The sequence below is a fragment of the Nanorana parkeri genome, unplaced genomic scaffold (assembly GCF_000935625.1).
Source record: "Nanorana parkeri isolate BGI_ZX_2015 unplaced genomic scaffold, ASM93562v1 scaffold2119, whole genome shotgun sequence".
NCBI lineage: Eukaryota > Metazoa > Chordata > Amphibia > Anura > Dicroglossidae > Nanorana > Nanorana parkeri.
In genome coordinates, this window is record NW_017308387.1 from 394,800 (window position 1) to 410,779 (window position 15,980).

The following is a 15,980-nucleotide window of genomic DNA, read 5'->3' on the forward strand; positions in this document are numbered from 1 at the left end:
GATCCACAAGTTCACCAGTGAAGAAGGTGCAGGCTTAAGAGGGGAGGCCCCAGGCCATTCGGGCTTCCTCTTGTCTGGCTCCCCCAGAGATGTGCCTGAAGTGCAGAGACCAGCCAGAAAGACAGTGTGGCCTGCACCTCTTATTGGTGCTGCAGCCTACTTATATCCACCTCTATCCAGCATACAGGAGCGGCCATCAAAACAGACAGCTGACTGGTGGACATCTACAGAGAATTGGTGTGGTAAGAGATCTTTGGCCACCATTATTCACAATTAACTTATTTTGCTGTGGAACTTTCATTATCTGTGGATTAGAAATTACTTTCCTGTCAGCTCCATGGCAGCACACGAATGGGTTAATCCCTCCCTCCTCCCCCTAATCAGGATCGTAACTCATAAAAGCTGAAAGAGTCCCCTGGCTTGCCGTTCCTTTTTTTTCCTCCTACATGTCAGGATCCGAGCAGTGTGCCTACCTAGCAGGGATAAAGTTCTTGCTGTCCGCCTTCCCTGTGAGCCCTTTCCTAAATGGTGCAGGTCCATGGGAGCCCCGCTGGTGATCCTCGGGGCATGGCTAACAAGGTGTAAGTACACTGCTGTTGCTCATTATGGGTGGAGGAGATATTCCTACTTGGTCTGGGCGCCTAAAGGACCCCATACACCTTACAATTATCTGGAGATTTTTTGTCTTTCAGCAGAAAACGTTTGTCTACTTGGATGTAAATTGACAGGTTAATGGCGTGGTTGTACAATGAAAATCTCTAGATGCAAACCGCACATGCTCAAACGAAAGTTTGTCCTTTTGATCAATGTAAATCAGCTAGGTGGTGATGCTGGCAAGCGTTATTTGTGAACTGCATTGGTCTGTGCATGATGGGTTAGTTATAAGAAAATTGTATGAAGGTGAAATGTCTGCACAACAAAAGTTTTACAATGGTTGTAAGTTGTATGGCCACCTTTACATATGTGATTCTGTGGTGCTGCTAATGCCTAAGCTGACTCTTGCAGGTAATCACCTGAAACACCCATTAGCTTTCTTTCAGATGCTTTAACCCTGCAGGTGCTTGCTCCAGTACTACTCGTCCTCGAATTAAACGCTGCCTTTCTAGTTGCTATCACCTCCACCAGACGGGTTTTGGAGTTGGCCGCTCTTGAGTTTAAAAAACACTTCTCCACTTTCCTGGCAGATGGAGTGATTCTAGTTCCCATGCTGAGGTTCATTTATAAGGTTGTGACTGACTTTCACATACACCAAGAAATTGTATTACCAACCTTCAAGTCGGATGATGAGAGCCGATTAGCCGCTTGGACGTGGGTAATACGCTGAAGGCGTATATATTTTGGCCACGGAAGAGCTCAGGTCTACGGATCATCTCTATCGATACAGCAGGTGCCAGAAGGATGCTACAGCATCCAGTAGCATCCTGGATAGGGAAGGCGATATCGTTAGCATATGAAGCCGAGCACATAACTGTCCCAAGTGGGTTGTCTGTCCATTCCACTAGGAGTCTGGCCACATCATGGGCTGCACCCAATCGTGTTTCCTTAGGGACTGTGTGTAAAGCGGCCACATGGTCTTCTCCGCATCAGTTCATGACACACTACTGTGTAGATCCAGCTGCCTTAACTGAAGTTGAATTCGGCCGTAGGGTTATTTCTTCTACCATGAGTTGTGTTTAAAAATATTTCAAGCATACCCACCCCTGTTTTTGGCTAGTTAATTCCCATTCGTGTGCTGCCATGGAGCTGACAGGAAAACAGGAAAATTGTATTTCATACTTACCGTAATTTTCCTTTCCTGTCCAGCTCCATGGCAGCACAAGGCCCACCCGTATAGTAGTCGAGTTACGGAACGGCAAGCCAGGGTACTCTTTCAGATTTTATGAGTTACGATCCTGATTAGGGGGAGGAGGGAGGGATTAACCCATTCGTGTGCTGCCATGGAGCTGGACAGGAAAGGAAAATTACGGTAAGTATGAAATACAATTTTCCTGTTTAGAGAGCGAGTGCTCCAACATAGAGTTCAAGGGCTCCACCACCTGCAGACTTCTATTATTCCAATGAGCACTTGCTAGACAGGGCCTGTACATAGTAGTTAGGCTGCACTGCTATTGGTACTATTACTGGCACTGTCATTTGCATTCCCTTTACCATTACTGCTGACATTGCTGCGTTAACATCCTTCCCCTTTTACCCACCTAGTGCAGTGTCGCAGGGCCATTACACATGCAGCTGGTGGAATAAATGGTATCCACTGTGTGCCGCACTTTGAATTGTTCCAGTATTTGGATAATCCTGCCATGTTTACTGAAAACATTCTTTACAGGATTTATTCCTGCTTAAATAAAGCTCATCTTATAACTGCTGGTGTGTCGGTGAGTTGTTGGGTCCACCTAGGGCAAATCATCGCTGGGAATGATAGGAGGATCCAACAATAGCAGCTCCTTAGGAGGTTAATGCAGAATCTTAAAGATGTTGTAGAGTGGTAGTGGTTGAGTACTTTTACAAAAGACACTGGAGAAGACTGACATCACACAGTCCACAAACAAGAGTGTTGCCAGGCCACAACAAGGTATAGGAGCTGAGTGCATTTCTGGCAGAGCAACAGTTTTTTTTCTGTGCTTGCAGAGTCTTTAAATAAAACAGGTGAAATAGATAAGACTGCATATGTTTATATTTATTTTGTTTTGACTTACCAGAAACTCCAACCATCTACTTTAATCTGAGTTTTATAAAATCCAATTCAAATCCAAATCAAAGCTCTCCTTTGCCAGCCTCTTATGACATATCTCCATTATGTTTAACATGCCTCTGATACTCCATTGTTTGAGAATTGGGCACAGAGAGAGGGAATACTTGAAACAGTGAATATATTGACTTTTATTTTCACAGGCTTGCCCACTTCAGACAGCCTCTTGAGAAGGATGTGTGCATTTATTGTACAATTGGCAAGCTTCCAAATATCATCAGAGGCTTCTCCTCTCACTCAACAACCACATTTTGTGTCGTCAGCAGATGTGATGTGAATATGCACTCCTCCATATAAAACCATATAAAAACCCCATATAAAAAAAAGGGAGAGAGAGAGAGCGAGAGAGAGAGGGGGGGGGGGAGAGAGGGAAAGAAATAGAGGGAGGAAGAGAGAGAGAGAGAGAGAGAGAGAGGAAGAGGGAGGGAGAGAGGGGGGAGAGAGAGAGAGGGGGGAAGAGAGGGGAGAGAGGGAGAGAGAGAGGGAGGAAGATAGAGAGAGAGAGAAAGAGAGAGAAAAAGAAAGGGAGAGAAGCAAAGCAATAAACCAAACAGGACGTTTTATACCAGCCATAGAGGTCCTGAGAGACAAGGCAAGCAGAACCTTCTATGCCATCAGGAGACAACTGTACCACCTAAAAACACTTCTCTAAGAGTCTGGCTTAAAATCTTTGAAAGTGTTGTCATCCCAACCCTCCTTTATGGAAGTGAAGTATGGGGCCCCGTCACCTACCCAGATCAACCCACATGAGACTCCAGACAAACAGAAATATTCCATCTGGAATTTTGCAAGCACATCCTTTTAATGCATCGGAACAACTTGAACAATGCTTGCCAGGCTGAGCTGGGCAGACTCCATTTACTGCTTGCAGTACAAAATACTATCATACTGGGACCACCTACAAAATAGCAGCCCCAACTTATACTACTATAAAGCCTTACTGACCAACAAGGAGCGCGACAAACCATGAGGCCTGCAACAACTCATCACCACATGGTCCATCCAAAGCTCCCAAGAATGTGGCCTGACAAAATATCAAATAAAGGACACAATGAACAATTTCAAAGAAAAATATGTCAGAGAATGGAGAAATTAATTAGCAAACTCCCAGAATCAATTTACCACTTGCTATAGAGAGAACACAAACTGGCCCCAAGACAGACCCCAAAGACAGACACATTTTGAGCCTGTACAGACTGAGCACCCACAGCCTGGAAATTGAATCAAGGTGGCACAGTCAGACCTACAAGTTCAAGGAAAGTAGACTGTGCCAGTATTGTGACCAGGGGATGGATGCCATTTCCTGCTTCAGTGGCCCAAGTGTTCATCACTGAGGGACAGTCACTTCCAGAGACTCTCCGTTCTCATCCCAGACTTCACTTCTAAGTAGAGAAGAGGAAACTCCACATTGTACTGGGAGAAGAGGAGTCGATGGTGAACATAGCTGAACAATATGCAACAATGGCACAGACTGAGAGGGACATGAGAGATCCTGGACTTAAAAAATCCCTACATTTATTTACCCCTATCCTCTTTTATATTATCCCTTACCCTGATACACTACTGGACTCACCTATTCCCTCCATATTCTTTTTTACCCCTAAAAATAATATCCTAGGATTAGCCCCCCCCACCATCCATTCCATAAGAAATCCTCAAATGTATTTGGTCCTGCAAATAGAGCTTATGAAGGGGGTGGGAGTGAGAGAGAAAAGAGGGGGTGAAAGAGAAAGGGAGAGAGACGTGAGAGTGCAAGGCAGGGAGAGAGAGATAAAAAAGGGACAGATAGAAGGGGGAGAGAGTATTGTTTTCAGCTATTGCTGTCATTTCTATAATTAAAATTGCAGACAAAACCACAAGTATCATTCAGCATCTGCATATCAGGCTAAGACTAGACATCAAAGAGACGGTGTGGATTGCTTACAGAGAAGAAAGAGGATAAAGTCTCTGTGTGCAGGATGCGCCGATGTATGGGCTGAAACATGGCTCTTTCGGCATTATGCCAAAAGTGCCATTTTCGGCCGATATGTTTCGGCGCCGATATATCGGTGCATCCCTAATATAAATCATTAATCCTAGAGTGAATGGTTTTTTTTTGTCCCTTTTTTTTTTTTATTAAAGAGAAATAAACTCCAAAGTATTGAATAACAACACACATTACATCAGCAAGTATCATAAATATGAAGATTTACAGGAAAGGACGTTTCATAGATGCATAATCGTGACCTCAAAACATAGTACATCTATCATTCCGAGTGAACACAGTGAGTCACAAAAGATACAGAGCAAATGTACACATAAAAAACAAAAAACTTCTTAAGAGTATAGTCACAAGCTGACGTTATTGACTAAAAATGGCTAATTTAGTAACGACAAACAAGGAAATTGAAAAATAGAAAAGAAACTGCCAGGTTGAAGAAGGTAACAGTCTACAAGGGAAAGGAAAGAAGGAAAGAAAACAGAGTAGGAAGAAGAGGAAGAGAAATATACAGGTCAGCGTCCCTCTTTTAAAATCATGTAAGTGTGGGCCTCCTCATCAAAAAAAGAAAACCCCAAATGTTTAATATTACTTTAACTTTCTTTTTTACATAAAACATTTTTATTCAAGAAAAGGGGAGGGGGTAGAGCATAAGTTTTACAAATAAAAAGGCACCATGAAACATCACAGGATATGCCACTCAAGAACAATAGCATTATTAATAGATATATGACATTTACCAAAGAAATATATCTTCCTACAGTCCATGACACAGTAAACTTAAAGTTGTTGAAGGTGGTGAGACTTGATGTCGTAACTGACTGCGGGTAATGGAAAACATCCATTATTCCAAATGTTGGGTAGTCAAAGATGTCCAGGCACAAAAGAAATGAATAAGCAAACAGGTATAAGAGAAAGAAAATAACACATAGGGAGGGGTAGGGAAATGTTTAAAAGGGGAGAGTGCCACCCCAGAGAGGCTCATGAGTATTTCATATTACAGGAAAGGGCAACATTTTAAAAAGGAAATACATTTGGTAGATGAGGTCAGGTCAGTAACAAATTGTCCCCAGCACTTGACTGCAGGAAAGCTTGAAATTGAGGAGAACCCATGTAAAGAATCTATGGGCTGCATTCTTAGCCTATTTCTAAGTGCATTTGGTTTTTGGCCTATTACACACCATGGTGCTTTCTGAAATTCCTGTAATTCTTTTGATCACGGTATGCTTCAAACTTCCCCTTGTCCTATTACACTTCGATGCTCTTGATAGACACAAGCATTAGATTAAATATGTATGAACCTGCAGAATCTTACATTTCCAGGAGTGTTGATTTCCTGGTTCCACGTTGCTGTCAGTGGTTCCTCCTGCTGGTCTCTACCTCACTACAGGATACAGTAGTGACATAGGGGATGGGGTTCTAACCCCTAAGTGAAGCAATTCAGATTCTTGATCCACTACTCCACTCAGTGGTTTAAACTGCCAGCCTCAAGGTCACTACTTTATCCTGTATTGACATAGGGGGTGGTGGTTAACACTAATGATCAAAGTAGGGAACTATGAATCCAACTCTGTCAATAATATCTAATTCTGCAGAATCTTAAGGCAGTGGTTTCCTTTAAATATTGCAAAGATTGGTGACTTGAAAGAGGTCAGAATTACATGTCTTGTTTTCACAGGAGCCTTTATTTTGGACATTGATTTTAGCCGGAGAGTCACTTTAACTTAACAGTACCCATGGCCTTTTCGATGTCTATGATAGGTGCTAGAAATAAAAAATTGTTTTATAGGAGGACGAGCAGTCTGGTAGCTACATTAGTCCTTCAGGGATGCATTGGAAGTAAGGTTTTTTCACAGCCTTTTCCTCCAATCACCTGAGATAGGTGGCTGGTGCACAGAAAGTCATGCACTACCACATCATAGTTTTTGTGTGCAGAACAATTTATTAGTGAAAAAGAGAAACGGGATGTCTGAAACAATAATTCTAGTTTAGCGTGAGGTTATATAAATTCACACACTTAATAGAAGTAACTAGAAAAGGCATCCAAAAACTCTTAGGTGCTAGAGTAGAGGCTGTTCGATTATATATATTAATAGGGCAGTGCATACTCTTTACAAAAATGGAGCTCGGTTTCTTTTGCTGTCTGAAGGTTTTACAATTGTATATCACTATATAATTGCCATAATCTATATACTTCGCATTTAAACCCAGAGAGGCATTTTTTTTTACAACTGCACAGTAATGGCGGTTATTATATCCTTCACACACAACCTTAAATGCACTCTTGTAAAAGTTTCTGAAAGCACACCCAGAAGGCCATTCTCTGTAATTGGTACAAAAAAGTAAAACATAGTATTTGTATACTACATAAGTGCTCAGCAATTCAGTCAACATTAGAGCTTGTGTAGATGGGCTAAAGGAGCATAATTTCAGGTGAATAAAGGACTTTGTTGCTTTGTTGCTCTGTGGCTTCTTGGACAAAATTTAAAAAAAACCAAAACACCCCCCCACCTGCAAAAAGCTCTTTATACTCACCTGTCCTGCTGTCAGTTCTTTTGGATTTTCGCTCTCTAGCTTAGTTACAGCTCCTTCGAAATTAGTTAGCGGTAGTCCGGTCGAAATTTCGTTTTTTAGCGGTAGTCCGGTCGAAATTTTATTTTTGGACCAAATTTCGTTGCAGCAAAATGACATTAGGAAAAAAATTAACATTTTTTTTTTAGTTTGCAAAAGATGAAGAAAAAAAAAAGCCTGAGGTTCCCCCCCCAATTCATACCAGACCCTTTAGGTCTGGTAGGAATGTTAGGCGGTACCCCCCAAGTTAAAACACAAAAAAGTGTGTGGGGTTCCCACCAAGATCCTTACCAGACCCTTTAGGTCTGGTAGGAATTTTAAGGGGGGACCCCACGTTTTTTTCCCCATTTTGGGGGGCTGGGGTTCCCCCTTAAAATTCCTACCAGACCTAAAGGGTCTGGTAAGGATCTTGGTGGGAACCCCACACACTTTTTTGTGTTTTAACTAACAGTCCTACCAGACCCTTGATATGAGCACTGGCCCAGCAGGGCAGGAATGGGGGGGCGATCGAGCGCCCCCCCTCCCTGCGCCTTACCAGACCACGTGCCCTCGGCATTGGGAGGGTGTCCCCATGCCGATGGGGACAAGGGCCTCTTGCCCCACAACCCTGACCCGGTGGTTGTAGGGGTCTGCGGGCAAGGGGGCATATTTGCATCGGGGTACCCCTTTAAATAGGGGGGCACCCAGATGCTGCCCCCTCTTGTGAATGAGTAAGGGGTACTTGTACCCCTACCCATTTACTAAAGAGTTAAATCAAATATTTAGTAAAAAGTCAAGACTTTTGACAAAATGCTTTAATTGAAAAAAAAATAAATTTTTGACTATTCCTTTCATTAAAAAAAATAAAAAAATGCCTCCATCGATGTAATCCAGCGTCAATCATGATGCACGACCCCCCGCCGACCCGCTGCAATAAAAAAAAAGTCCCGCCGCACTACCACCAACGATCCCGATGAAAAAGCGCCGCAAAATGACATTCAGCCCAAAAGTAAACAAATTAGGGCTGGTAATGATTAAAATTTTCCTGTTCGATTAATCGAAATTTTTTTAAATCGATTTATTTCGATTAATTATAACGCACATACAGATCCAACTACATTGGCCTATACACATACAGCACAGCAATGAAGTAATAAAATGAACTAGTATCACACTAATCCAGCACGTTATTAATCTCAGGTGCCCCACTCAATATGGCCGCCGCTTGAGTGGGGCAACTCAGAATAATAACGTGCTGGATTAGTGTGATCCTAGTTCATTTTATTACTTAATTAATTGCTGTGCTGTATGTGTATAGGCCAATGCCAGGGATCCCAACGTGAAATAAGCAATTTCAGGGAGGTGTCCCTCTCATTTCAGGGAGGTGCCCTCTCCCCCCCCCCATCTGCGGAGGGGGGGATAGGGGGGGGATGGGAGAGAGCACCCCCCTGAAATGATGGCAGATAGCACAGGAAGCAATAGCTTCTTTGCTATCTGCAGACTTTTTTTTTTGTATTCTGCCAGTTGCAGTTGTCAGAATAAAAAAAAAAAGGCATAAGAATGCTTAGCTAGATTCCTATTGGCTATTTCACTTTGCAATAGCCTATAGCAAACTAGCTATTGCACCCGCCCCCTGCTGCTTTCAATCACGAGAAGAGGACCTGATAGAAAAATTCAGGTCCCCCTCTGCTGATTGACAGCAGCTATGCAATTGTATGCTTTTTTTTCTTTTCTGACTGACGGTCAGGCTGCGGCTCCCGATGTCAGAAAAGAAAAAAAAACGATTGCAGGGAAAGGTTTAATCTGCTCGATTGTTTCTCTCCCGGGCGGCCGGGAGAGTTAGGATGTGTACTCACCGGTGACGTCGCGGACATCAACAGAAGACCCGGAAGCTATGACATGACATTTGACATGCTACATAGCAATCGGGAACTCCCGAGTACTATTCATGAGTTTCCGAATGCTATTCGGGTGTGTGAGCCGAGGTGTCATATGAAAAGCATTATCACACCTCGGCTGAGACCCGAATAGTATTCGGAAACTCACGACATCACAGCTCACCATTTTTTAAATTTCACTTCCACTTCCGGATTCCTTGCCTATGACAGGATGGCGTAGAGACTGCCCCCGCTGTCTCCTTGGATGTCCATGTCACACTTCCCCAGAGGCAGTATTTCAATGATGCACTCTATGAGATCCTGTGCATGCGCAGATATGGGACTGGTCTCTGCCAGGTATTTAGGACTTGACAGAGATCTTTGGCATTTCTGTGCATGCCCTGGATTCCCCTGTGCAGACATGCTGCAGGTTTCTGCCAAGTCCCAAATACCTTGCAGAGGCAGTGCCATGTCTTTGCATGTGTGGGCAAATCAGGAAATCATGGTGAAGAGGAGCTCCAAGACAGCATTGGAGAAGGAGAACCGCACACAGAAGGACTTCGTTTTTGAAGGAAGACAAACCTGGACTCCATAAACTAATAAGTATGGTTTCTTTTTATTATATTACAGGGTCAACTTATATAGGTTGTACATTTAGTTTCCCAATAGGGTGACATTACTCTTTAAATAGGATCTGAACTCTGGAAGCTGTGACCAAAAAGGCAGCTAGAGGGCAAAATACTAATCACCAATATTGCCTGTGGTTTAGCTGCAGCTGATCTTTCCCCATTACTGACTTACCATGCCTTGTTTTACACTATGTCTCTGTGTGAAGGTGGCCATCTTGGTAGAGGCAGGGCTTTGCTTCCTCAAGTTACAACCTCCAGCACAGATAACAGCAACACAGTAATGTCAGCACCAAATCTCAGTGCAAATCTGGTAAGACAAGTAGTTAGAGGGAGCAGTGCCTTAATCTCACAGTGCATATGTACAGCTATGAGGCTGTAGACACAGGATTGTCTAGGCACCCTCATGTTCCAAGAATGTTAGATTTTGTTGCTGAATTTTGAACATCAAAGGCTGTGTATTCCTAATAGAACTGCACATAAGGAATAGAGCTGATTTTGGACAGATGGCTATAGACACAGGCAACACCTAGGAAGCTTTTGAGCAGAAGATTGTTAAAGGTCAATTCCACTTTCTCACATGAATTTGGGAAAGTGGACTTAATCCCTCTAATCTATCCCCCTCTCCCCCTTGCTATACTTACCTTTGGGCGAACACTATTTGTGAGCAAAATTCAACATTCAGAGTGCAGGGTAATTCCATTTTCTCTCACTTGGGAAAGTAAAATTTCCCTTTAACATCAGAGCACACTACCACCATTAGGAATAGGTAAGTAAACATCTGTGTGTGTGTGTGTGAGATGGCATGGGGGTAGGATGGGTGAGCTGAGGGGAGGGTTTTCTTAAAGTGGAAGCTGTCCTTTAAAGGGAATTTGGCCTTTAAGTAACGACCGATCGCTAATAGAAATACTGCTTACTGGATGAACAGGTACCACCAAAAAGTATGGCTACTATATATAAACACCCCTGTAGTTTGAAGTAATAACTACCTTTTCTCTGTTCTACATTGTATATCGAAGTATATTCAGGCAACAAAGCAATCAAGTGTTCTGTTTTATGCAGGATTTTGCACTTTATAAAGGATCCACCTTGAACAAAACCAGTATTATTACTACTTATTATATTATTATTAGTAGTACTATTCAGTTTGTTCACTGGACTCTTTGTTGGAATGCAGAATACAAGTTGGTAAGTGCTAATAGTTACAGGTGTGTGTAAAGTAGAAATATGAGTTTTTGGAGGTATCTTTATATCCAGTAATCAGTGTTTTACCTGCAGACGATCACCACTGGACTCAAACAGATCAGGGGTGATTGTCCATAGGTAAACGCAGCATGGCCAATTAAATGCTAACGGCTGCAAGCACTGTCACCTGTCTGTCATTACTATTTACATGGGTCCAACTGAGCAATTCGTAAGATTCACCCAATTGGCCCCATTCGCAAGTGTGAATAGGGTCTAATTCACATTACAGTTGCAGCTACTAAATATACTGCTTAGGCTTTATGATACCACAAAGTCCAGATATGACTGCCACTTATTGGCTGCATTGTAAAAGGTGGTAGTCCTGGTTGTAACCAAAAAAGAACACTTGGACTAACTACTTAGCAGTTAATAAAAGCATTGTTTCCACTGAGTCTTCCCTTGTCTAGACAGATAATTGTGTGTCAGATTAAACTCTCCCTGGGCATTGCCATTTTGGATAATTACTTGCCTTTCCAGCAAGTGTGAAGAGCTGTCTGCTCCATGCAGCTATTATGGGATCAAATAGAAGGCAATAAAACCACTGACTTTGCACTGCTGATTACTGAATAAAAGCAGGACAAATGTAAAACTTTTAGATTGTAAGCCCTCAGGGGCAGGGCCCTCCTTACCATCTTGTCTTGAATTGTATTGTGATTGTAATGTCTTCCTTATATTGTAAAGCGATGCGCAAACTGTTGGCGCTATATACATCCTGTATAATAATAATAAAACGAAAGAGATGTCTATGCTACTAATGGTCTACCCATATACAAAAATGCATGACAAGTCATGTGACATAACACGGTGCCATCCGTGAAGTTACTTCGAGCACCATTTATTTGATTGTTGGCCGGGACTGCTGAAAGGTGTGCGGAGGGCACCTCCATCAATTGCATGTGACATAAGTGCACACAAAATGTACTATGAGTATGAGTAGATCTTCAGATTGTACCAGCACCACCAAATAAAAAATATAAAGCAGTTTAGAACACAACTGAGACCTCAGCTAAAAAAGCTAAAAAGCATTAGCTTTATTATTTCTATTAACAGCAACTACATATGAAAATTGTTCAAAACCCCCAAAAATGCTTCATTTAAAAGGATTTATAACTCCATACCATGAGGCCATTCAAACAATGTATATGTACAATTTTCATATAACTTTGTTATCCTAGATCTCAATTTGTTTCTAAACTACTATATATAAATGTGATCCCAATAATCATCACTTTCAATTATTTTTGTTCTCTATTTCTTTCCTAACTTTGCTAAGCATCTAACACATTTTCCTAATTTCTAAGTATTCTTAAATAAAAATTAATCACTTCTTAATACTGTTAACTAGTTACATGAATTACTATATAAAGGCTAGTGAACATATTGTCAAATGTATTATATTTATATATATCATACTGTAACATTAGATAGATAGATAGATAGATAGATAGATAGATAGATAGATAGATAATATATATAACAAGACCTAAATAATAAAATATTGCAACTTGGATTTAATAGTAAAGCTAGTACATAATTCCAGAGAAACATTGTTTAATACTGAGTGAGGGTTTAATTCATGGAAGTGCAACAGCGCCCTCTCCATATAGACTTGAATACATACAATCAAAAGTAAATATACAGGACTTCATTTCTGCAAATTCAATAAACTAAGGGCTGATTTAGTTCTTAATTTATTTTTATATATACATAATGTTATATTGCTTGCTTACAAACACACATCTGCATGCTAGTGATAGAAATACCAATGAATAAAAAACTATAAGACTGAGATAGAGAGAGAGAGAAGGACTGGATAGATAGCGGGTAGATAGATAGAAAATAAATAGATAGATAGATAGATAGATAGATAGATAGATAGATAGATAGATAGATAGATAGATAGATAGATAGTGTCCTTTCTCTTCCAGTGAAAAGTTTTATTATTAAACATTGGTTATTTTTACACAATAATGCACTAACATATCATCTCAAAAAGATACACACATTGATGACAGATAGATAGATAGATAGATAGATAGATAGATAGATAGATAGATAGATAGATAGATAGATAGATAGATAGATAGATAGATAGATAGATAGATATTGTATAGACTGACAGGACTGCATAATTATTCTTTCTGATATACAGAATAAGTTGGTGCATTTGCATTAGAGAACATGGTTATCATCCTTTATTGATAATGCACCAATATATAATGGTATACTCATTACTATAATGTGTAAAGGTGTGTGCGTGTGTGTGTTTGTCTGTCTAACAATGCACATGTGGATGCATTCTGCCAGAAACGTTGTTGTAGGTACATATTTATTCTATAAGTCTTTTATAAAAGTTTAGCTTTGTACCCCTATGTTTCAGCATCTATCACGTTAAAGTAGCATTATAGTCAGTGCACCACAAGTACTTGTCCTTCTTACATTTACTCCAGGTTAAAAGTAGTTAAACAAATTGACAAAGTTTGCTATTAAATTAAAAGTTCCAATTGCTACACTGTCTGTGAAAACATATTATCAATATGAAGAAGGGACCCTGTGTGGCCCCGAAACGTCGGCTCATGTTGGATTTCTGTGACATCATTGTCCATTAAAAGGACTCATTCATTTTAACTTATGGAGTGCTGGTGACCTATTTTCTTCAATCTTGTGTTTTGCACGGTGCCATCCGTGAAGTTACTTCGAGCACCATTTATTTGATTGTTGGCCGGGACTGCTGAAAGGTGTGCGGAGGGCACCTCCATCAATTGCATGTGACATAAGTGCACACAAAATGTACTATGAGTATGAGTAGATCTTCAGATTGTACCAGCACCACCAAATAAAAAATATAAAGCAGTTTAGAACACAACTGAGACCTCAGCTAAAAAAGCTAAAAAGCATTAGCTTTATTATTTCTATTAACAGCAACTACATATGAAAATTGTTCAAAACCCCCAAAAATGCTTCATTTAAAAGGATTTATAACTCCATACCATGAGGCCATTCAAACAATGTATATGTACAATTTTCATATAACTTTGTTATCCTAGATCTCAATTTGTTTCTAAACTACTATATATAAATGTGATCCCAATAATCATCACTTTCAATTATTTTTGTTCTCTATTTCTTTCCTAACTTTGCTAAGCATCTAACACATTTTCCTAATTTCTAAGTATTCTTAAATAAAAATTAATCACTTCTTAATACTGTTAACTAGTTACATGAATTACTATATAAAGGCTAGTGAACATATTGTCAAATGTATTATATTTATATATATCATACTGTAACATTAGATAGATAGATAGATAGATAGATAGATAGATAGATAGATAGATAATATATATAACAAGACCTAAATAATAAAATATTGCAACTTGGATTTAATAGTAAAGCTAGTACATAATTCCAGAGAAACATTGTTTAATACTGAGTGAGGGTTTAATTCATGGAAGTGCAACAGCGCCCTCTCCATATAGACTTGAATACATACAATCAAAAGTAAATATACAGGACTTCATTTCTGCAAATTCAATAAACTAAGGGCTGATTTAGTTCTTAATTTATTTTTATATATACATAATGTTATATTGCTTGCTTACAAACACACATCTGCATGCTAGTGATAGAAATACCAATGAATAAAAAACTATAAGACTGAGATAGAGAGAGAGAGAAGGACTGGATAGATAGCGGGTAGATAGATAGAAAATAAATAGATAGATAGATAGATAGATAGATAGATAGATAGATAGATAGATAGATAGATAGATAGATAGATAGTGTCCTTTCTCTTCCAGTGAAAAGTTTTATTATTAAACATTGGTTATTTTTACACAATAATGCACTAACATATCATCTCAAAAAGATACACACATTGATGACAGATAGATAGATAGATAGATAGATAGATAGATAGATAGATAGATAGATAGATAGATAGATAGATAGATAGATAGATAGATAGATAGATAGATATTGTATAGACTGACAGGACTGCATAATTATTCTTTCTGATATACAGAATAAGTTGGTGCATTTGCATTAGAGAACATGGTTATCATCCTTTATTGATAATGCACCAATATATAATGGTATACTCATTACTATAATGTGTAAAGGTGTGTGCGTGTGTGTGTTTGTCTGTCTAACAATGCACATGTGGATGCATTCTGCCAGAAACGTTGTTGTAGGTACATATTTATTCTATAAGTCTTTTATAAAAGTTTAGCTTTGTACCCCTATGTTTCAGCATCTATCACGTTAAAGTAGCATTATAGTCAGTGCACCACAAGTACTTGTCCTTCTTACATTTACTCCAGGTTAAAAGTAGTTAAACAAATTGACAAAGTTTGCTATTAAATTAAAAGTTCCAATTGCTACACTGTCTGTGAAAACATATTATCAATTCATGCAGAATTGACTTCATGGAACATTCACCAGAGATTTACATAATCCAGATACTCACCATACGCAGGAGAGGAAAAGTTAAAAGCAGTACAGAGAGTACAGTCTTCATTTTATAGAGTAATTCAGGTTACAAAGATTCCTGGGTGGTCATTCCAATACATTAGATTCAGCAGCATGTGGTCCAGACTTCCTTATAAATAACATTTCAATATACTGCCATGCACACTTGATTCATCCTCCTGATTCCAAAGATCAAAGTAAAACCTTTTCTGAATGTCTGCAGTTTAAAAAAACAAAAAGTTGAATGAACTAAAAAAAAAAAAGTTGAATTGAAATAAAAAAGAGATTTTATTTTCCCCCTAAAACAGATCCTGTAAAGCTATATGGCACCTTTGCAGCTACAAATTCTGACCAGCTGAACAGAGTCAGTCCATGAAAATAACAACTTCCCTCAGTGAACTACAGAGCTGTTGAATCTGAGCACTCATTGCACTTAGTAACTCAACTTGAAGCATTACAGGAGCTTCTGCAATAAGAAGAAATCCTTA

The 15,980-nt window shown here is 39.7% G+C and overlaps 1 protein-coding gene across 1 annotated transcript in view; it reads right to left on the minus strand.

The window, feature by feature from the left end:
• Nucleotides 1-15,724, minus strand: part of VIPR2 (vasoactive intestinal peptide receptor 2) — a 64,447-nt gene extending 48,723 nt beyond the window's left edge. The window contains exon 1 of the mRNA XM_018572749.1: nucleotides 15,491-15,724. Within this exon, the coding sequence (XP_018428251.1) occupies nucleotides 15,491-15,541 (51 nt within the window). The 5' untranslated portion in view covers nucleotides 15,542-15,724. The remainder of the gene's footprint in view (nucleotides 1-15,490) is intronic.
• Between the last annotated feature and the right edge of the window lie 256 nt (nucleotides 15,725-15,980).